Below are 24,881 nucleotides of genomic sequence, written 5' to 3' on the forward strand. Positions count from 1 at the left end.
TTATATTTTTCACTGTGTATTTTTCGTCTATCTCGATAATTTATTAGGCAAGTTTGCAAAAAACCTTGTTCTGTACATAAACAGTACACAAAATGAAAGATATATCAGTTTATAATCTATTTTGCATATTACTATGATTTTACACAAAAAACATAATTTTCTGTACTGTACAGAATGTACACTTTTTTTTTTGTCACAGTACACTTGTCTCTGTGGAGTTGTGCTCGTGAGTCACTCGCAACTCCCAGTACTCAACGAGTCATTGGTACATGTTTTCTTATAGTACAACCTGCCACCCATATTTGCTGTTCCTTCTTCACGTTGTAATGGATGATGAATTATTCAAATACCTATTATCTATTAATTTTATACAATCATCATACTGCATGATAATAATCTTATTACACTCTGCATAATGGAAAACTGCAATGATTTTCATATTATGACATGGCAAATTATCATCATTGAATAAATAAATATTTAATTGTCCTGAAATGCCCCACTCAAAACATCTTTTTAAGTGTCAATTCCAATTGCCCTAGGTATCTTGAAAACTTCTGGTACAAAACTTTGACAGGGCCAACAGTTCATGACCCAATGCTGAGCAACATTTTAATAACAAAATCAAACATTTTTTGAGCTGCCATGGATCCATACAAAAGCAAGGCTTTTAACAGCCTTAAATATTGCCCCCAAATATTTCTTGTGAAGCCCAAACTGGTCACCCATGGTCCAAATTACAGCTTTCTTATATTGCCACCTAAGGGCATTACCACATGGTTATTAAATTATCTCATTGCACACTGCTCAATGTCTCTGATTAATTTGAAGATCTACCATCTATAGCAGCTATATTTTTGGCATACCTTAATTTTGGGCTGATAACAACCTACAACCTTTAACAACACTTTCTATTTACTGTGTGGGGGAAAGTGGGTTTCAAAGTGAGATCAATTTGAATTCTCAATCTGAGGAAAAGTTTGAAATCAAAAAATGAGATTCATCAAATCAAGAAAACAAGACATCTTCATCCAATCTAAGAATATCTTTAGGGCCTAAATTAAAATAGGCTGAGCAATAACATTGACAATGTTTTGTTCAATACTTGAATTATGTACAGAGAATTGGAAAGTTTTTTAGATTATTAATGCATATTGGTTACCAAAATGCAAACCGATATTTCTCTGCCATCAACAACTCCGATAACTATGATTTACCTTTACCTCAGTTCTGTAGAACATTAAACATCAAAACAGCATCTTTGTCAATCAGATGAAATAGTGTTGCTTCATTGTTATCTTTTAGTTCATGTAGGTAAAATGATAAAATGTGAAGTTCCACAAAAGCATCGTATACAACCATGGAAATTCCTTAAGTACACGCAAATAAAAAAAATGGAAAAGGTAAACACTTTTGCCTCTATGAATATTCAAAGTTTGATGTCACATATCTATTACGACATCCTGGAAATTTCATCATTTCTGTCTGAGAAACTGTCAATACTTACATCCACCTAAAATTAATCCCGTTGACAAATTTGAAATATTCTTGTTGGCAGACATAACCCTACAATAGCTTGTGCTTCCCACATAACCAAATATAATAACATAAATAGCACACACTTTGGCTATGTGGGTTATCATTTTGACAGTTTGAACAGTGAAGCCAAAAGTATGTATCAAAGTCCAAAAATACTCGCAGCATGTCAGCATGGTTTACGAACATCCTCAGAGCAAATTTGGTTTATACCTTGACCATGTATGCACTGACACTTGTAACTTGGTTTATTATCTCAAAGCAAACCCTATCTTGAAAGTAAACGAGATTCTGACAATTTGTTTCCAGCTTTCACTTGCAAAAACGTTAGTGGAAACTAGAAAACTTTGATACAGATTCATATGAATGGAGGAAAAGTGTTCTTACATGTAAGACAGAACTTTATACAAGTGCAAGGCATAAATACCACAAAAGCTTGATACAGTAATGTTACAAATTTAAGGGGGGAGGGGGGGATTTAGTCAGTCTGAAGAGTCATTGTAATTTATGGAAAGAGTTTAAGTACTGTGGTTTTTAAAGCTTACTGTGTTTTTTAGAAACAGAAAATATGAAATGAATGAGAAAATGTTATGGTGCAGACTGCAGAAACAGCCTCTTGAATGGGTGGGAAAAGGGGGAAGGGGGGGGGGGACATAGTTGAACATCACTGGGAAAGTCAGCTAACAAGGGGGAGGACTAGGGGTAGGCATCATGATGGGGGAGGATGGAAATGCCCCCCCTCATCTTGATGTCACCACAGGGAAGAAGCATCTTGCAGATCAAAACATCTGTCTACTGAGAGAAACCAACATTACAATACAATGTATAAGTTCAACAATTTTCCAACGCTGAACGAAAGGTTATAGCCAGAGGGTGAGAAGGAGATTGCGAAAGAAACCATAAGTTATCAATCTCAAGATTAGCAAACAATTTTTAAATAGAGGATCTATAATTGAAATTTTTTGCACTGTTCGGCTTATGGGAAATGTTTCACACTTAGGCACTATACGTGAAGGGGGGTTTCATGCAAGTGTTTCAAGGTACTGCTCAAATTTGTTAACCCTACCTACACAACAGCACACACTGTTTGAATTTAGGATTTGAAACACTAATGTTCTTTTTGAATTGCTTTCGGCTCCATGGAAGTAAATAAAGCAAATATATACTATGGATGAACTTCTTACAAATTTCCCAAAATAAAATAAAGAAGAAAGTTATACAGCTGAATAATATGAACATATCTTTCAGAATATCTCTTTACTTGAAGTGAAAATATTCTAACCTTATTCAAAGGATGGCAGCATTTATAACAACCAACTTGGTTCATTCTTACGAGCAATCATTTTTCATCATCCTTGCTCTTTTTTTATCAAATACAGACTTACTGTCGCCTCTGCCTAATCTCTGCCCCGTCTATATATACTACTCCCAATAGCAAAATATACAGACAAGACGTTACTGAATAGTATCATACCAATTGCTTTATAATAAATTGCAATTATTCATTTCTTAATTTAAATACAATTATGATTTGTAAATAACCATAGAAACTAAAAAAAGAGAAGAAGATATTATTAATATCAAATGACAAAAAACTGCACATATTCTGTTATCCCTGAAAGCCATCTTCCTGCATACCAAATTATGGTGTGCTCGGTTGGGCTTGGGTGAATTCCGGACTCTCATTTAGGGGCCAATATCTGCACCACATCCAAGATACTCCTTACTGCACCACTGGCCACAGTGCTATACTCTTCCTATGTGAACTGAATGGTGAACTTTCCAACCTGGAATTTTGCTAGTGTGCTCTCAAAGTTATACTTTTTCTATCTTGATGTATCAAACCATGACCGTGTTTAACTCATCAATTACTGTCAAATAAATTGCACTTGCTGTGTTTCACATATTATTTTCTCAAAATTATTCGGCCTTAGTTGATACCATATGGCTTAACAGTGTACAGCAACACTACCGAGCATTGATTAAGCATCTCTACCTACATTTTGTTCATTCATTCATGGGGAGAAGTGACTGTCAAAATACGAGCACAACTTCCTAACTTCGATACTTAAGAGGGATATTCTGGGTGACAGACTACGTGAGGCCTTTAGAGTAAAGAAAAATATTCCACACTGTTAGTTGAAGGCCCCATCTCAATTTCTTATTCCTAACTCAAGATACGGTTGAATGAATAGAACCCATTTTGACTGGCTTAACCCTCCATTCTTTCCTAGAGTAGATCACAGTGGGTGGTATCTGATGTCACAACAGCAAATGCTCTTCAAAAGCTTGACTTACCAATTAAAATCTTTTCATTGATCTTTCCTTGAAACCTGCTAGATTTGGAATGTTTGCTTAGCTGTTAATGGTCTCTGCATTAAGAATGTCATCAAAAGGTAACCAGTATTTTCCTCACTGAATAAGTGAGTTGATTATTATTTCAACTAAATTGCTGTTATGACATCATATGCTTTACTGTTGCCAGATGTATTCAGAAAATACAACCAAACTTAGAAACTTGATATCTTTACCATACAAAATGTTACAAGGATGTTGTTTTGACATAGAGATGCAGAAAATTTACTGACATTTTTAATTCTGATCGTTTAGTTTGGTCACAGAAATAACTCTTTGAATGTTACAGCTTACCGTCAAGCAGCATAGCTGCCATATTTTATTCATGATAAACCTACAAGTGAATAAATGATGAAAACCAGCTGGGTTTCATTGTAATAATACATGTAACCCTCGCACACAACTTTTTGTCCAAACAGATTCAGTCATTCTTGTGCATTACACTTCTCCCACCACATTTTCCCCTCCCCCCTTTTCCTAATATGAACTAAAACAACACTTGTTTTAGATTTGCAAGAGAAATATTTGAAATACCTGACATTTTACTTGCATTGCAAATTCATTTTGTTTGATTCTCAAACTCTCACTTAAATATCTTTGTCTAAAATTTTCTCCAATTGTTCAATTTCACGACCTTATTTTCAATCTATCTGTGATTATTATGATGAATACATATTTTATACATAAATGTGCATAACTTCTTTTGCTTCTAACCCAAAATGTCCTCCCAAAATTGTGACCAGGAATTGAAAATAAAAATACTGCCATTTAAAATTTCTCTGTGAAACATTTTGACTTGTTTCAAGTCCATCTTCAAAAATTACTCTGGCAATTTCCTTCTCTACATGTACTTGATCAAGGCACAACCAATCGAGTGTTTACTCACACCAAGAGTTAAATGCTATTAATAAATATTCAGGATATCAAACTTAAGTCTTAAGGCAAACCACACTTGAGACTTTTCATTAGATGAAAGTTCACTTGCTTTTACAGTAACTCTTGAATATGCACTGTAAAAAAAAAAAAAACTTGTGCAAAAATTCCTGCTTAGCAACTAATACAAACTGAAATGGTATTGGAGGCACTTTTACAAGAAGGAAATCAAACCCGCTACATGAGATACCAAGAGCCAAATAGGTTATAAATAAAAGACACTCCCACAATTTTTCTGTCGTTACAGAGCTAACGTTGAGGGGTACACAGTGGCCATCTCCAGTGGTTAGGGTCAGCATCTGAGTAGCCTATCATGCAGACTGTTTAAAAGTTATGGAGATTGGTTTAGATTTCAAGAATACACTGTGACAGTACATAATGAAACATACTCCATCTACTATTGAGTCAGGAAGATTAGAGGCAGTGACTGATTCACTCGATATCACAGTAGAGTAACTCCTGACAACTGAGTGTTGAATTGTGGCTAACAGACTACGACCAGTTCATACTCGAGGGTGGCTCAACTTACAATTACTTACAAAGTATTGTAAAATAATTGAGATTAGTTAATTAAATGGTCTAGTGTGGTCCTGAGACTGTAATTCACATACAGCTTCATGGCTATTTCCATAACAGTTATGAAAATGTGGTCGTATGCATTTACAACAGTGTAGATTCACATCATGCATTACATAGGTCAAGTGACTGTCACCAATAGATAATACTAAGTTCAATCAACCCAAAAAATAAATTAAAATAACTACCTCCACCGCCTGCTCCTCCCCCCCCCCCCCCATACACACAATACAGCCTAAACAAAGGGGGAAACTTTACATATGACTGATTTTCCATTGCTCCTTAGAAAATGAGAACCAATGGAAATAATTGCACATATGCAAATTTACCAGGCAATACGACTGACATCTTAGTGCTGCTTAAAATAATCATATTCAGCTGTTAATGTCTAGCAATTCTGAGTTGAAACTTAGTCGATATTGAAGACAAAGAGTTTCTCCCTCTGAATCTAACATTCCATATAGACCACATTCTTCCAAATATGTCACTATTAAACTAAAAAATAGTTATCAAATATAACTAATCTTGTGACAACCAGGGCTTATATTTTAAAACAATTCAAAGCAGGTTGTTGTGCATCAATGGATCTGTGGTAAACAGATCAATTGGAGTGAGGTAACTCTGAGGAGAAGGGTGAGGGAGAGGGCTACAGTTCCAGAGCCTGGGGTCAATGAGGGGCTCCCAGGGAAGTAGGGGAGAAAGAAAACAAATTATGCATGTTGTAACGTACCATTAATTTTATGAAGACTTCTAAATGGAGGACCTGGAGACAGCTGGACCCTGGACCCAACCCGGCTTTCAACAGCCCTGGAGAGGTTACACAGCGGAAATATTGCTGAACAGTCACACTATGTTATGTTTGTAAAGATCCCAAAACCTACAGGCTATTCTAAGTTTTATGTTTCAATGCAAATGCAGACAGAAAACAACTCAATTCCAGAGAACATTGCGAGCACTCACGCACATTGATTAAATGTTCGGTATCGATGTCACGAAACAAATAATATGTAGAGGATAATTCTTAACTATCAAAATGCTTAAAAAAATTAACAAAAATAACTATGCAGCCGAAAGGCTGTATTAAGTATTGTAGAGTGTCCACACGGTCACAGACACTGGCACCAAAATGTCAGCAGACGTTTTTTTGATGCAACAAATTCTTGCATAAGCGTGATACACAATGGTGTGGCCAAAACGTCATCACTTAAATATTCATGACACCTTATCATTCTCGTACTTTCGACAACGACAAAAAAAAGGAAAGAAGACTAGAAAAAGAAACAGCCTTACATTTGGAATGGTTAGTCGCATGTTTAGCCAGGATCCTTCGTTTTTATCTAACCTCTGAGCTGGAGGACAAAACGCTCTGCGACTGCCCTCCAGTAGAGGATAAACCAGGCCCCTGTAACCTCACTGGTGGATTAGTCCCCTGTTGGGGTATGGAGAGGGCCAAGGCTGGTTGTTGCTGTAGCAAGGGGGTAGTTTGTGCACCCTTGCCCTCGTCGCCGGCCAAGGTCATCATCCCCTGGACGACCTGAGACTGTCCACTCTGGAAGGAGAGTGATGGGAGGAGGTGCTGGTTTGCTGAGAGAATAGGGACTGGCTTACCCTGGGCGTCGGTGGCGATTAAGTTTGCCATGATCTGTTGGGAGAGTTGGGTGGTCTGGTGGAACTGCAACGGTTGCAGCTGAATAGGCAGCTGGGTCGCAGTGGCGGTGACGTTGGGGGCTGCTTGCAAGGCCACTCCTGAAGGCTTCTTAGAGATAGGTTTCTGAGAGTTGTTTACAGCTTTGGAAGAACTGTTCTTTGCTGGAAGGGAAAGAAAGCATCGACATCAGGGAGGAAGGCGTTTGAGTTGGAGTATGTAAACAAAGTTGTTTACCAATTCCTGTTTCGTTAGAAACAAGACAATGCCACTGTCAGAGCCTTCCCTGCTATATGCAAATTTAAACAAAGGATAATTTCAGGTTCAGTTTCAGGTACACACACACAAACACAAAAAAATAAATTCCAGCAAGTGCAATTACAGAAAGAGGATATAAGTGCCTTTAAGCTTTACAAGATGTGTTCATGTAAATAAATTCACAAGAACTACTGAAAGTCATACACACATCTTGGAAAGAACAATGAAATTTTTTGAGCTGGATCTGAGCTGGTTGATTGCCACTTTCATATGCAAATATATGCAAATATACGGTTACTTTGGCTCCTGACTAGCATAGGTAGCTTAACAAATGGTTCCATAAGAAATGCCACAGACTTAGGCCTGGATAATCCAGTCCGCAGAGGACAGGATTTCTAATACTGGTAATATCACTGGTTCAAATCCTTCAGTTTTTCTAATTTCACTCATGATGATGAATGATGTTGAATTTATGATGAGTATTTTTAAGTCTCTTACCACTTTGGCTTTGTATCCCTGAGGTGTAATGTGAGTGGAGTCCGACCGGAGAGGGTTCGGTGGAGTTAGCGCAAGGTGAAGGCGTACTGCTGCGACTAGGGCTCTTCTCACTGCCTTGTATGCAGTTCATTGCCATAGACGTAGGAAGAGACTTAAGGGTATAGACCTGGCTAGAGTTGGAGATAATACCGTTGGGAAGAGAAGAAGAAACCTGAGCGCTTGAAGAATTCTGCAAAAAGAAAAGAAAAAGAATGTAACGAAAGGAAAAGATTGAGAAAAGGAAGGATTAGAAGTTATGAATTTTCTATGCGCTTAACAACCTGGCACTTAAGAAATGATAACTTTCTATACAAAGCAAAACAAATTAGAGGTCCAGAATACATTGGTTGCCAGTATCTGAGCTGAGCTGTTAAAACTGGAAGTTCAAATTTTATCAATATTTGGAAACAAGTTTGAGTACAAGGTTGTTGCATATCATAACCTGCCACTTATAAAAAATGCAACTTTTGCCGAAAAAAAAAAAAAATAATAATCATAATAATAAGTGTTCATGATATGCTGAAAATTTTTGATGATAATTGTTACAAGGACCATAACAAAATGGTTGATAGAAATGAATGAACTCGTGAAGCAACACTGCAGAATCTCAATTAAACTACTCTGCTTTAACTTTAATGTAATGTGTATCAGTTTAAGAGAGGAATGCCACTGGATCTTAACATATCATTTTCACTCTGTTAAAATAAGTTACTTTTGCAAACAATTTCATACAGCGCCAATCGTAAACTTTCATAAGAATTTCCCAAAAAGGTCTGGCAACCGAAAAGAAAGAAAGAAAGAAAAAATAAGCCCTGCTGCAGTCAAGTATTACATAATTACCTGTCAGATGTATTCAAAACTGAAATTTCACAAACCTGTCTGTACACTTGACCAGATGCAGTAGTTGAGGGTATAATTATTGACTGTCCTGCACTCTTGTCCACAGTAGTATTGCTTTCGGTTGCACTGATGAGATACTGATTGGGTACAATCACATGCTGCGACTGGCCGCTCGGTCTATGGGATCTCTCGGCTTGTTTCTCCAAGGCTACTTTTGTGCCGACCGTGTGTTTTGGTCTCGATTTGATGTTCATTTTACCGTCGTGGGGTACCACTGTCCCGCCCACGTTACCTATAACAAGCTGAGTACTGCCGACTGTGCTCAATATAGGCACTGCGACACCGCCCTGCGAGGCATTCTGTCCTCCATTGGCGTTGGTGTCAATGTTTGTGACTACAAAGCGTAGATTTTTCAACATGCTGAGCGGTATTTCAGAGGTGGCATCGATGCTGTAAAGACCCTGCGAGAGGTCGATCGCTTGGAAACCGTTGCTCGGCACCACCGATACGACGTTCGGCGTGACAGTGACCGCGGCGGGTGCCGACGACGACGAAGATGATGAGGAGGTACTGTTGGCGGCTGTGATATTTTGGGTCATTTTACTGATTTTTGTCACACTTTTCCTGCGTACTTTGCTCTTCTGCAGCTGTGGCATACAGTTGGTTTGATTGACCTTTTGAGCTTTACTGCTGGTATTTGCTTTCGTATCCGGGGCAGGCCGTTTCAGGCTCTTCGTTCCCCTGAATATATTGTCCGATATACTACCAGCCGATGACAGTAAATCGCTGTCATCCACTGTCCTGAGTTGAGATATATTACTATTGGCCACCAACTTTGAACTGGCTGGGGCACTTGATTGTCTGGAGAGTTTTGCTGAATGCTTCTGTTCTTGCGAACGACTTTGTTTTCTAAGAATCAGAGAGATATATTTAGTGATGATAACAAGATATTCCAAAAGAAATTATAACATTTTACTTGCATCTGCTTGAAGGAAATACACTTCTTTCATGTCTCTCAGTTTTTCACATTTTTTCTGTTGGCTAAAATGCTACGGGTTGAGAGTAAATTAGAAATTTCCATACTTACAAAATTCCTGAGCCTTTGTGTGGTGAAAAAATCTGGCTTAGCAAATAACATTTGTTCTGGTCAATTTGTGGGTATCTGTAGTTATTTCCACGTAAACATCTTCAGTCAAGGTTATTGTATGTGTTGTGGTACTGAATAGCGCCCCCAATAATTCCTTATCCTTCTAGCAATACCTCAACCCCCAACCCTCCCTCACTACACCCCCCAAATTGTGTTGGTTAGTTAAGTTAATGTTTCTGTTGTAACTGTTTGAATAGCTTTCTATTCCCCCTCCCCCAAAGAAAAATTCTTTGCTATTCCAATATCATTTTACAAAAAATTATGATGTCAACAAGGTAACTTTCAGCCTAGCAAATCTCAATACATGAAAACTGGTATTGGAAAAAACAACATCGAGTTGACTTCAGGACTCCATTGAACAAAAGTAGTTTTCACAGGAATATGAAAACAGAAGCACTGACTCATTGCATTTGATACCAAACCACCTGCACACATGCTAGCTTAAGTTCAAGGATTATTTCAAGATCTGTAGCGATACAAATAGTGGATAGAGATATTGATGCAGTCAAACTCATATATTGCACTACTGTGCACTAATCATGCCTATGACTCAAAAGTAAAAAGGAATACATATCTCTCTCTCCCTCTGCCCCCCCCCCTCCCCTACCACTTCCTCAACCCTCTTCCTCCCTTGGAAATTTTCTGTCAAAGGTCAAGGATGGAATTAATCCTAGTAAATGCACATGGGTTTGAATAATTCCACAAAACACACACACATACACACTAACAATGTATGCAAAAGTAAAACCAACATTAATTTTCTTACTTTGTTGAAGCAGCCTGCGGATTAAGTTGTTGTTCGAGTAAACGTAAAAATGCTTTTCTTAACGGTGCCATCCTTCGACTGAACACGTGGCGTCCATCTCCAGCGGTCTTAGCACCGAACGTACACATCTGGAGAGTGAGTAGAATCGGTATTGGAAAGTGGATTTATAGACGACAACATTGCCAGGACAAGCCCACTTGAAGGGCACTAATTCTTTGTATCAGTACTATTAAATTTTTGAAGACAAATACATTAATTTTATAGTTAATTAATAACGAGAACTTTAAGGTGAGAAACATTTTGACAAAGCTGATTTATAAGGCTACCGAAATTGCCGTGCCAAGAAATCTTACAGATTTTGTTTCTAATTGAGGAAAAACCATTTCATAAATGATCACCGAATGTGGAAACCAGTTTGCATCATTTCCTGTTACCTACTTTTAACACTGCAGGAATAACAGCAATACTGAAAGTGATTATTTGTCTAAGTTGCTCCTATTGAGAGAAGGTATATAAACATAAGTCTAAAATAATCATATCAATAGTTTCTAGTAACTCCAAAGTTACGATAAAGAACAAATTAGATCCTTGAAATAACAGAAAAACATAATGAGTTCTTGCATTATTCGTCTAGGTTCAAACACATATGTATGTCCAATATGTTTATTGGAGAACTAGACAGAAAATGAGGTGGTTTCAAGTAACAATATCACTTCAAAGAAGCAATTACAGTGCATTGGAAAAATCTTTCAATTGATACGTATCAATAACATATGCAACATAATTTGTCAAGATGCAGTTTTACATACGATTTACACTTGTATGAAGTGTGCTTGCATAACAATTATTTTGGAACCAACTTGAATCATTAATTAGTAAAAAAGACAATCTTAAGTTTGCCCATTAAATATCGTATTTAAAAAAAAGTTATTCGCTGAAGAGTTGTTGAAATGCCCACCAACCAACAAAACCTGCTTGCATAATGCATAATGAATGAAAAAATCTGGCATGTAGTATGCTAGATACTTCTTTACAGAAAGTAACAAAATGATCGAAATGGCTTATCAGCCAATGGCTGGCTATCAAATAGTTTTGTTGTGCCTCCGCCCTCCACACCAGCCCCCTCCCTCGTTTGACCCTACAGAGGGGAGTGTTGTGTACTCACGGTGGATGGTAAAGGGTGACCTGCGTGCAGCTGCTCTGTGTGGTTGTGTGCATTTGAGCCATGGGTATCAGCCTCTCCTTTCACCAGAGGCCCTTCTGACGGTGGACTTTTGAGGACCGCTGGGACTTTGGTAGTTTGTGAATGTGACAATGGTGACATCTCACCTGACCTATGACTCACTGAGGAAGCACCGACTCTGACTGTAGCAGCAGACGTTGAGTTTGAATGGCGAGTTGCACCGTTGTGAGACCTCCTGCGAAAAACAAAAAAAAAGAACAAACTTGTATGTATCAGAAACTTCATTGACAATTTAGGTAAAGGAAGTCATGCATGAAACACTTTATCATGCATGTGAATCAAAACAAATCATTATTATGTTTCCAGTTTACACATTAACGGCATCATCGTGTTTTTACGTGTCAGCTACAGGATGCTGTCAAACTGAATATGAATCTGGTTGATTTCCTGAATACTAAATATCTGACTGAATTGTCATTTTATCAGTTTCGGGAATCAGAAATAGGGCTTATCGAGTGACGTGAGTCACAGTCTAAAGTTGGAAGCAGTTGCGATGGAAAAAATTACTTTTACTGTGAAATATTGATCTGGGAGTCTTGAAAGGTAAATGAAGAGTACAGTGAAAGTACAGTCTCATCAATCATTTTCATTCATAAATTTTAAAGACAGAGGCACCCAGTATTATATTGGTACTTTTCATGACTTGCTATTAAGCACTTGTACTGACAGTATGAGCAGTATGAAATATTTGTGCTAGATAAAAGTTTGGAACTGTTCATTCTATCAGTAAGAGTGCTTTGAAGCATTATCTGAGAGTACAGTATAGAGTGGTTATAGCATTATAAAATGTCCCTTCTTGCTAACAGTACATACGCATTAAGTGACAATTTGCGAAAATGCATGATACAATTAAGCAATACCATATTCTTAAACCTCAAAGGCGAACAATAAAGAGTTATAAGCATTTTGTTAACATTATAAGCACCGACTGAACACAACTTAGACTACAACCTTGGCATCTTAAGAAATCTTTTGAGCAGAAATTTTGCCAAATCTACCAAGTTTTACTTAAAATAAGACAGCAATGGATCACAGTAATCCCTTCTCCTAAATCAGTTTACCAAATTAATTTTACTGAGCAAAAATTAATGAATATGATTCGATCGTCAACATTTTCGATACATGGACACCTTTCATGGTAGTAGTAAATAACATCTAGAAACAAATTTCATTTGTGACTTTCACTATTTGATGGAAAAATGGACTGAGTGCAGCTACTGTAGTGACCTAGTTATTACAGGATTTGCCATTTCCTAACAGCCTAGAGATATTTTTACGACTATCAATTCTGCTTTACAATAGTTCAAGTAACTTTCTGGTTGCCTATAGTTTTTTTTTTTTTATGACAAGGAAACAAGGCACAAGACAAACAAAACAGGTTTTAGATTGTCATTTTTGGGGGATTTGTAAAAATAACCATGTGACATAGATTGCAAATGAGTATCTCACTGATTAAACAAGCTGTTCTTTGTGTTTCTTTCTTTCTTCTCTCCATCCCTTGTCTACTAATCCCCTTACATCTATCTCTTTGTGTTCACCATGCTCATTAACCTGTCTGTTTTCTGTGCATGTTTTTGTGCCTTCTGTTACTGTTACTTGTCATTTAGCCTCTGAAGAAGATCCTGCTCGGATCGAAACGTCAGGCCAACTTATTTTTACACATTCTCTTTCACAGGCTCTCTAGTGGATATGCAGTTTGCTAATAGTTTTATTTTATTTTGGTAAACAAGCTGTTAACGGTGCAGCAGTATATTTCAAGAGAGTTCTGTAACCATAAATGATACACAGCAATTTATCAAGGAAATGGTAGTAGTATTTTCATTATAACACATCTCTGCCAAGTAATGTTAAAATGTGAAAGAACATAACGCATGGATCTCAAGCATTCAATTTAGCTACAATGAAGCTAGAAAGCTAGAGTGTTTCCTTCAATGGCAGAAATTGGTTCAAAATCGGCATGGTAAACAACCTGGACATCTTCGTGATAACAAGCAAAACAATATACCATATTATAACAATCCATTTTGACTTCCTTGAGTGAAGTGCTTTGAGACATCTCTTCAGGGATAATTCAGCATAAAGAATTTATGCTTTCAAGAATACACAACATGAATAGTGATATCTCAACAAGTTATTTTTGCCTTTACAAACTAGGAAAATAACAAGATCAAATGCCCGACATAAAGGAGTATCTTGACTGTATTAGTATAATCAACTAGATGTAGAGCCAGCCGAGAATTATATACTTAGTGAGCTTCCTTTATTTTCTCACATATAAAAGACCTTTGAAGTAACATGAGAGGCAACACTCTTACTTATCATGTTACATCTCCTGAAAGAAACACAATTTTCTAGGTGCTTCACTGTCAAACTCAAGATTTATAACGAAAAATATTGCGTGGAAAGTCTGCCACTGAAGAACATGCTCGCAACAAAACATCAAGCCATCGTTCTTGCCAACCTGACAGCTCATTCACGGCCTAAGAAAGACACCTCCATCACAAAATTTTCTCTACTTTCCGTTCGGACAGAGAAATGAGGTGTCAGAAGCCTCTGGCAGGATGATATCAATTCAGATATGACTTACTTTTGTGGCACAGAGGAATTAAGTACCACGCTGGACTTTGGTTGTGCAAGACCAGAAGACTGGTTGGACTTGTGTCTCTGTAATGTCTCGCTCTTCACCGATGACTGAATGCTTGCCTGTTTCGGAGACGTAGAAAAGTTTGTCTTGGAATCTCGTTGCTGCCCAGCCAACTTGGCTGCTCTCTCTGCATCAGAAATCTTCTTATGAGCGGCTAGAATCTCATCAAAGGAAGCCCTGCGACCTTTGACCGCTCTCCGTAACGAGAGGGAGTGGGTCTGTTCAAGGAGACAGGGGGAGAAAAAAAAAATTCTTTTTTTATTCAGTTTTTGAAACCATCAAATGATCTATTACTTTATCCACGGTATGTAAGGTATTGTTCCTTCCAATCCTCTAAAGCTAAATGATCAAAACATTTTTATGTTACGTTGCAAAAGGACGGTGACACAAATTGCTGTGATTGTTGTGTTATTGTTTCATTTTTATGAAAGAGGAGATGTGTCAAATAGAAATTTAGGTCTAATATGACACTCACCAAATAATGAGCAATTGGATCTGATCCAAGACAGGAAATACTGAAGATTCTTTTTTTATTGATATTGAGTCAAGGAGAATACATGTAAACGTAGACTTTTGTCCCTAAATAGGTGAAAAAAACAACAACAGCAGGCACACGGTAAAATAGTTATACAACATGATGACAAAACAAAATATTAACGTTGATCATATTAATATGTAAGAAACCTTCCACTGGACATAACTGTACCATAAAGAGATGGCTTGTGATTTACTAAATATGAATAGAAAGGTGTTATTCATCTATTCTGAAAGGGTAATAGTTCTAGAGGATAATTTTTCTGGGATGGCACAGCGGGGAATAATTTATTGTTCAAATTTTGTGTAGCAAATGCAAAGATGTATTACATTTGTCTGTGCACAGAGAATCATAGTAACTGAAGTATGTTTTGAGAAATAAAAATCATACAAAGCGAAAAATTGTGAAAATGTGAATATTAAACTACTCCCTGGGTGTGGCTGATTCAGTGAGATGAAAATGATTAAAAGCAAGTTATGTAGCAAGTACCAACTGGAGATATGACATTTACTTGTCCAGATTATTGAATGTACCTTCTATGATATGCACTAAACAACATAAGAAAATGTTTTCCCTTTTAGTTTTGTTCATGTACACATTAATGGTCACATACCTTGCATGTTAGAGAGCGAGTACATGGTCTTTTTGTGTCATCACTCCATACACCGCAGTGTTTATTCGCATCAAACTGACGATCTGAAAATGTTTTCAGAAGCACAATAACAATACATTACAACTTAACTGTAGTTGAGATAGGTAAAACGAAGGTAAGGAGTGCAGGAGGGGGGTATTGGCATTAAACTGCTAATCTGAACAAAGTACAATAAGTATATATTACAACTTAACTGTAGTTGAGATAGGGAAGACGAAAGTTTTTGGGTTTGGGATGGGGTATTGGCATCAAACTGCTGATCTGAACAAAGTACAATAAGTATATATTACATCTTAACTTAAGTTGAGATTGGGAAGATAAAGGTTAGATGTGTGGGAGGGGTATTGGCATCAAACTGCTGATCTGAACAATTGCCTAAAGTACAATAGGATTACATTACAATCTATTTTAGTTGAGATAGGGAAGACAAAGGTAAGGGGGTGGGAGGGGGTATTTGCATCAAACTGTTGATCTGACCAGTTGCCAAAAGTATGATAGGATTACCTTACAATCTATTTTAGTTGAGATAGGGAAGAAAAAGGTAAGGGTTGTGGGAGGGGCAATTGGCATCAAACTGTCGATCTGAAAATGTTGCCAAAAGTTCAATAAGATAAGATAACATTTTAATTTTAGTTGAGACATGGAAGATGAATGTAAGGGGTGTAGGAGGGGGTAATTGATATTCTTGGATGAACAGTTTAAAAGAAAGAACCTCAAATACATAAAAGCTACATTGACTTTGAAGGATACTAGACTGACAAGCTGAGATTATTTTCTTTTTATCAGATAATACGACACAAACCATCAAATTGTGATGATCTGTCTGAAAGCTTGCAATTTCAGGGCTCGACACATCCTATGCACCAGGCCTGGGTACCCTTATTGCTATAGTTTGCCTGCCAAACCTGATGACCAAAGAACTTGTCAGGCTACCAACAGGAATCAGATGAACCCAGTCAATAATTGACAATATCATGAAACGTTTTAAACTTTCCATTTTGTAAAACTAACTCATAAGCTAGGAACTTTTTAGTTACAATTGTTATAGCAATATTGATGTAAATTTTTTTTTTTACATTTTTTACCATAACAATACAAACATCAACAACCAAGTAGTGTTCCCCATGGGCATTTGGATAAATTATCATATATGTTTATAGTATCCTCCTAAATGCAATGTAAAGCCAGTAGCTACAAAAGGGAAGACTTAATATCACTACCACTATAGCATGCAGAAGTAATATAATCACTTCAAGACATTAACTGAATTAAACATAACAACAAAGGGCCTGACATTCTTCAATCACTCTCTTACATTTATGCATATACTTAAACATGGTTTTTGCAGTAGATAAGCAGCTTGTCAATAGGATTTTTTTCCTGCTTTTCTCTTACGCTTAGTGGTTATTCAGAAAAGAGGAAGTCAGCATACTTATTTACAATGGGATATCTTGAGAGCTCAACATTGCTGAGTTATTTTAATACTTACTCAGGAAACAAACCATTTTTTAACTTAGTAACATGCAATGTTTATTGTTCTCTTTTACTCTGTTCTAAGCACAAAATTGGTGTTTAACGAATGGATTACGATTTGTCATGGTTGAGGTGACCAAACTCAACAATTTGCTTTACCGGCTGGTCCATCCAAGTTGTTTCATTTACCCTAGCTATGCATAATTGCCTCAACATGAAATTTGTCATTTAACTTGTCAATGCTATATACAGCATACATTAACTGTCAATTTATCACTGTTTAAAGAGTTCTAAGGTTTTCATGAGTTCTAAGGTTTTCATGTTTGTCAAATTATATATGGTTACAATTTCATGGAATTGTAATTACCAGAAGCAAAATGTCAGAATCTTTTACTAACCAATAGATACTGAATATCTTAAGCCAATTCCCAGCAGTCTCAAGGCTTTGAAATCTAATTTCTCTAAGTATGCTTCTCAATTGTCATAAATGTTCAATTTTACTACAAGTCCTCGAAGGATTTGCTAAAAATATATGTGGCATGTATTACAAAATTCTACTTGTGCTCTTAACACATCTCCAAACTGATTGTTACTTAATACCTGCACCTTGAACCCAAAACCATGAATGAAAAAGATACATTTCCCCATCACATGATGCAAATGAGGAAAAAGTATCTCTCTTGCTTAAAGTGAACGCTTGTGAATGAACATCTCTGCCACCTATTTTCACGAACACCGGCTTGCACTGAAAGCACCCAAGGAGCATGAGGGGAGCGTACAGACTAAAGAATGTTTGCATTCATGGTTTTGTCCTTCTCATACAGGCCTTCTTCCTAGCCAACAATTTACTTTTCAAACTTGTTTTGTTGTCCAAAAAATATTCCTTACAGATTACTCTCGTTTATGGAATTCTGGAGACATCTTTCTATTAGCCAGAATGATAATTTAGAAACTGAGTTCTACGAACACTATGTTGTCATATTTTGGATATATATCTCAATTTAAATGGTTATGAGCCAAACGGTAGAATGGTACAGAAACATCTCATATTCTGACAAACCCGTAGTAAGTCGTAGTAGACCAAACTCATCAGACTTACCTTTACAAGGTATATTTTTCTCATTCTTGATGCCGCTACTTTTACGTGAACGTTTCTTACTCGCCGGTTTCTTCGGTTTTGAAGCATTTGGTGGTGTGATTGACTTTTTGGAGTCCTTCTCTGATATATGTGAAGCACCAGAAGGGGAAGGCTCCTTCCGATGGTACGGTGAAGGAGAGACGCTCTCTTGTTTGACCATTGGCAGCATATGATTCAATGGAGACTTCCCTCCACTACTGACCTGTGGATCAAATGGATGACATGAAAAACATGGATAAAATGAAGGAAAAAAAAACTTGGATAAAATAAATAGAAAATAAAACATACATCTCTATCTACGTATATATTTACATGTCGAGAATTGTAACAGTATCTCCCTAAACCTGGCCCGGATGTTTTTCATACACATGAAATACATTGAATTTTGATTCTCTGCGCACAAAAACAAGAGGTTTAGCAATATGCCTTCCAAAATGATGTCACATATGTTTGGGGATGTCCCAAGCGACCCATATGAATGTAAACATGTTTTGCTTTTTAATTTGATTTATCTTTTTCTTATACAAGAAGAACTCCAAAATTGCAATACCCATTACTGGGATTTTGCTTCTGGCATCCACAATACAAAATACTGGTAAAGTTATTCTTATCAATTCAACAAATAATGGGTTATTACATTCTTTAAATAATTTTAATCACGGCAACAAACATAAATAACTTAACCAGCATAATTATATCAGACATAATCAAATCTAAACTATACCTGATTGTCAAGTTTATTGTCACAACAACATTCAACATCCACTTTCCAAATAGATTTTATACATGTTGTTTCACACCAAACAGAGAAAAGTATTCAATTCAATCGTTTTCTGATCAATTACATGATTATTCATTTGAGAGATATTGTAGCGCAGTAAGTCCCCCATGGGAGTGATTCTTAAACATTATCGACATCCCATTATTTGGGTGTCATGTAGAACCATTGAAAACTATGTTGACCTTTAAATCTGACAGTAAAAATGGGATTTTATATAAGAGCTATCTAAGCTAAGTTTGCATAAAACAGATATAAATATAATTACACACTATGTGTGTTGCTGACTAAAAATATAAATAGGATACCAAAACTGACACAAATTAGATCTCTAAGTTATGGAAAGACCCAACAACACTTCTGATATTGTAATGCTATGCTTTGCATTGTGTTAAATTATAAACTGCGGTTTCATTCTGACCAAGACAGGTAGTACTCACTCATAACTGGACAACTCTCAATCAAAAGAGGCGGGGGGGGGGGGGGGCAATTGTACTATCCTTAATTAGTGACTTATTGAGGTTAAAATCTTATACAGTAACTTTTGTGCCTTGCAAATTGAATTACATTGCTTTATGTTTTCACTGCCAAAGTTCTGCAGTTTTTTTTACTACTTTCACAGTTCCTATTTGAATTTGGTGAACTGCAAAATCAGATTATGTTAAAATGAAAATTATCAAGAAACTGATCATTTTGTCAGCAAAGAATGGAACCAAACATGTTCAACTGTGTAGTCACAAAATTATAACATAACATAATAACCTAGTATATATATATTTATATATATATTGATACATTGATATATCTTTCTTTATTTTAATATATATATATATATATATATATATTTTATATTAAGAAAGAAAGAAGTAATGTTATGTTTTACGCACACCACATGCATTGAATAACATAATCAAACAGTGGCATGGCCACTATACCCCCCCTCCCACTCCCTTCCCTAAGATTTTGTCACCGAATAAAACAAAACAAACAGTGATGGACCAATCTGGCTTTGTAAAATGACACCAAAGTACAAATCATGTTAAAATACACTTTAACATCTAGACAGATTTAGAAAATTGTTTTTTAAATGATGCAATTTCATCCGATATTTTCATGAGACATTACAGTGCCAAGATAAAAAATTCTTGAATAAATGTTACCTGATATGGATCTGTAATATTGCCACTTTTAGAAGACAACTGAGGAGAAGGTGCCACCACATGAGGTACCACATAGGTGGTCTGTTCATTGGTTAGTGTCACTGGGGCATCTTGCTCAATACTGGCTATTGCAGGGATGGTTTCCTCGTCCAGTTGCGGTTCAGGTTTCGCCATTTGGTGCTTTCTGTGTTTCGGCGTTGAATCAGACTCTGTTCTTATTTCAGGTGGTGCAGGGACTTTGGTGACTTCTTCCTGGGAGTGTAATCTCTCCAATGGAGGCGTGCTCCTTCTGTGTAAGGGTGCACACGACTGAATAGTTGCACTATCACTGCTAGGCATACTTGAATGTGATGGGATGTGATCAGCTACGTATGGAAACTGTACTGACGAGAAGTCTGGCTCGGGACTTCTGTCTGGTGGCCGCCCATGACGAAGTTCTGACAGAAAAGAAGGATGGAAAGAAACATGAGAATGAAGCTTTAACTGATGGATGTGTAGAATTTATATGATTTGATAAACTTTGGAATTTTGTAAAATATACAAATTCAACCTCAACAACAATACATCCACTGTATTCATCCATGTGTAAACTCATCATTTTCTCAAATAGTTTTTTTTTAGCTAATATCTACCGGGTATGATTATCTGTGGGAAAGGGCAAGTTACCAGAATGAAGAATAATCTCTAGGTACATATGGAAGACATTTTACACAGGGTAGTTGTCTATTGGCACATAGTCAGAGGTAAAACTTTAGCCAATACCAAATTGGGTGGGGGGGGGGGAGGGAGGGGAAATATATGAAACTTAGCACATCTATACTCATTCCATTCATTTCTGATATTTTTACTCTATTACCAAGTTATTTGTCATACTACTTGTAATCACTAGTCTTGTAAGAATGGGAAAAAATTCAAGTTTATTCCAATAGTTTATTAGCTCAAGTATTTTTTCTTTTTCATATATAAAAATTAAATTAACTTTTGAATGTGTCCCGACTTCCTTGTTGTCGTTTATACACTTTTTTGTATGAAAGGTGTCTTGGTGATGAAATATTCAGAATAAAAACACAATCAGTAATTACTACAGAGTTATCTGATGGAACAACCTGTTGCACAGTTATATTTATCAGCTGGATTTTTTTTTTTTCAGCGATTCTCATTCAGTTTGTTAAACTTGACAGTCAATGGCAAAGAGCTGGATAATTAGCGAGTTCTTCAGCATTTAACCCACTACCAACAATTTTTGTACTCCACAAATTTTAATGTATTGCTAAAGTTTGTTTTACTTTCTCCAACTTTTGAAGTTTTTGCCTTAAGAATTCCATTATTCCTGCTGCTTTACCAAACCTTTTTTCTTTCTTTTGCATTTCTTTTTCATTTCTTTCTTTTTCATTCTGATTTCTGGATCAATAGTCCCTTTTAGAGCAGATCTCTTTGTATTTCCTTTTCATGCATAGAAAAGGTGTATGAAAAGGTGTCTAGGCAATTAAGTATTCAGAATAACTAGAGTAAATTTGATGGAACAACCTGTTGCACGGTTATATTTATCAGCTGCAATTTATATTATCCCATTTCTGGATCTATAGTCCCTTTTAGAGCAGATCTCTTTGTATTTCATTTTCATGCATAGAGGCTGAACATAATTATCGAATCATTCAATAAGTATCACTCTGTAGGACAATTTTCCAGATGAATTGTAAACACTAATTTTCCAAACTGATAACATTTGCGGTGAACATGATGGCCGCGATATTACATGATAATCTCTGAGAGCAGTTCTCTAAAACAGTTGGATTGGAAAAATGTGACAATACAGCCTTATGTCATGGTAGGCCTACACAGTAGAAAGTAATGTTACCAGATGTCAAAGTCGACATAAACTGTCGTGTTCAGTGAGTGCAGAAGATGTAAGAATGTCTGTAGACAAATAGTAAGGGATTATGAGCTAATCAAATCACTGAAAGAGCACTGTCAACTATTTTTACCAAGGCAATTTTTGTCACCTCTAAGAGTTAAATATGTCACTTCTAAGAATGAGAAAAGATTTGGGTAGCTTCAGAGGTGGGGTGTGTTGGGGGTTGAGCCTGTATTACTTTAGTGATGTGTTTTTGGCAGGCGCGTAGCCAGGAATTTGCCAAGAGAGGGGCGAAACTGTAGATTCGGCATTGCAAACTATCTAAGCGTAGCGCCACCATGGTTGGCGTGAAGCGTACAAGAAAATTTTAGCTGAAAATGCCTCCCAGATCGCTGGAAATGGCACTTCCCAGGCCTTGTAAGTTGCATCTTAGCATTTTCTCTTTTGAAAATACTAGCGATATCATAAAAACATTAAAAAAAAAATTTAAAAATATGCTCAAGAGGGGGGGGGGGCGGCTGCACCCTTTGCCCCCCCCCTTGGCTACGCACCTGGTTTTTGGTATGTTTACATTACTTTTTGATTGAATGGGTAAGTTTTCCTTTTTGCTGATTCTCTTGGTTATGAGACAAACAAAGGTGTGTGTTCTTTTCTCTTCACTTAAAGTTGTGCTAATGTTGTCTATGATAGCTTTCCAACAGTTAGCAAGTTTATTCCAACCAACTACAGTACTTCAGTTGGAGAGTTTCCATGTTTTTACAAGTGTGAAAATTTGGTAGTGAACTACAACATTCTGAAAACACACAACTTGTTTGCAGAGCAACTTTAATGGTTTTATTTGAAACTGCATTTTTTTGAAATTTATGTGACTTGTAAATTACTATATAAGTACATGTTGTCTTATGGACGACCAACTGGAAAATGCCTTAAAAGTGGTTACTTGCCTTCAAAAACAGCAAGTAAAAAAAAAGAGAACTCTAACTTGTGATAAAACATAACATGGTACTTACGATAATGCTTCGTCATTGCCTGTGATTTGATATATTGCTCACAATTGGCACAGAACACAAGGTAGCACTCGTCCCTCATGGGACATATACCAAACATTGGTTTGTCTGTAAGTTTGTAAGTTAATATTTATAATATATATTTTGTAAGTTACATTTGAAAAATTACATTGACCTATGTAGCGTACTTCAGACGAGAATATATTCCCCTCTTCAGCTTTACATAAGTTCATGGAGGAAATGCATATATATCATGAACAATCCCAAATAAAATATAATTTGACACGTTTTTAATATTCACATGTTAACACAGATCAGCGTTCTCATGTTTAATTGCACAGCCAAAAACGACACAAAAGAAAGGACATTGCACTGATTTTAAATTTAGACTCACAATACTAATAATAAATAAATATAATAAACTTCTATAGAAATTCACAGCAAACTAAAATGCCTAGTGAACCAAATATCATCAATGCAAAGAAACAATTTCGTTGAATTTCATAAAATAAACAGCTCCAAATTTTATCTGAATGCATCTCATAAACCAAACACTGTTTGTGCAAGGGATTTAAAGCAATCCTAGCATATAAAGTCCTGCAAAGAACTTAAGTTTCATAGCATCTTATTTCACTGCTTGTGGCTCTCTTCAATTAGTCAAATTTCACACCATAAAAACCCAAACATTATTAAATAAGGTACTGAACATTGTCACATTTGTATATCACTTCTACACTATCAACATGGTAGATAAAATAATTGCTTGTAACATTTTTGTATTGGCAACAACACTATAAACAATATTATTATTGATCATGTTTTCGCTTAAAAGTGCAGTAAGCCTGCTTACTAACAGGATAGCATTGAAAGTTACTGAGCAAGAATGCTACAATAAAACCACATCTTCTAACAAGCAACAATTTGAAAAGGCTTAGGCATGGGTCTATATTGCTAAAATTTGCACTGCGTACACAAACGTTAGGCCAACTTCATATGTGATGGTGCAGTGTGTGGAATTTGCGCGTAGCATAGCCTAGGCCCATTCAGCCTAACACCAAGCAACAAACAGTATGATATAACACATAGGTTACATTGTATGTATTCACGTCTTCCTTCTGGCAACTGTGAAGACTGCAATTTAGGTGAAATATGGACAAATATGGGGAGATGTCTCATTTTCTGCATTTCATAAAAGGATACCCTCAATTTTGAGTTTCATGACATTGGCGTCATCTTCATTTGGAAGGGGTGATGAGTTCGAATCGAGACTTCGGTTCCCCAATTCTGCATGTGAGATTTCAACGGGATCTGTAACTGTCAATTCAAGACAAACAAATTGTGATAATTTGATTATATCGACATTAAGTGGAAGTATTAAGGTTACGAATACTGAGATAAGAATATGATGATTACCTTTCGTTGATTGGCTTAATGCATAAGTAGCCCACACGGACCATGGCTTCCCCAAGAACTTCGAGGGGCTGCTATTTTCGGAGCTCGCCATTTTCCATTCTAACTTGGTGAATTCATGATACACCTATCCCGTCAGACAACGTAAGTGACGTCACATCAAAGTCAGCTCGGTTCTTCTGCCGTGCACGAACACCAATAAACGTAATCTTTTGGTAAGGGGGTTCCCTATTCCTTGGTTACCATAGGGATTAAAAAGTACAAATTGCATCAATCTTAAGAAAGACAAGCTATGAAAAGCTTAAAATTGTAGCAAAGCGTCAAAAATGCTGACTGTATGATTTTGCCATCCAAGTTTTCTTACAGTCGCATTTACCAAATCAGTGTCCCCAT

The 24,881-nt window shown here is 36.6% G+C and overlaps 1 protein-coding gene across 2 annotated transcripts; it reads right to left on the reverse strand.

Moving 5' to 3' along the window:
- On the reverse strand, positions 1-24,648 carry LOC139961825 (uncharacterized). Of its 2 annotated transcripts, none has more exons than XM_071961367.1 (12): positions 24,492-24,648; positions 24,279-24,392; positions 23,082-23,186; positions 20,217-20,653; positions 18,240-18,480; positions 15,629-15,711; positions 14,424-14,698; positions 11,759-12,011; positions 10,594-10,721; positions 8,716-9,589; positions 7,802-8,030; positions 1-7,209 (listed from the first exon to the last, which is right to left on the reverse strand). In XM_071961367.1, exons 1-12 carry the CDS (start codon positions 24,580-24,582, stop codon positions 6,734-6,736), a joined length of 3,306 nt encoding a protein of 1,101 aa, XP_071817468.1. In that variant the 5' UTR covers positions 24,583-24,648; the 3' UTR covers positions 1-6,733. The 2 variants fall into 2 exon arrangements, with proteins under 2 accessions (XP_071817468.1, XP_071817469.1); XM_071961368.1 differs by having other exon boundaries at positions 24,279-24,386; positions 24,492-24,629.
- Between the last annotated feature and the right edge of the window lie 233 nt (positions 24,649-24,881).

Source organism: Apostichopus japonicus, chromosome 20 (genome assembly GCF_037975245.1).
Source record: "Apostichopus japonicus isolate 1M-3 chromosome 20, ASM3797524v1, whole genome shotgun sequence".
Lineage (NCBI taxonomy): Eukaryota > Metazoa > Echinodermata > Holothuroidea > Aspidochirotida > Stichopodidae > Apostichopus > Apostichopus japonicus.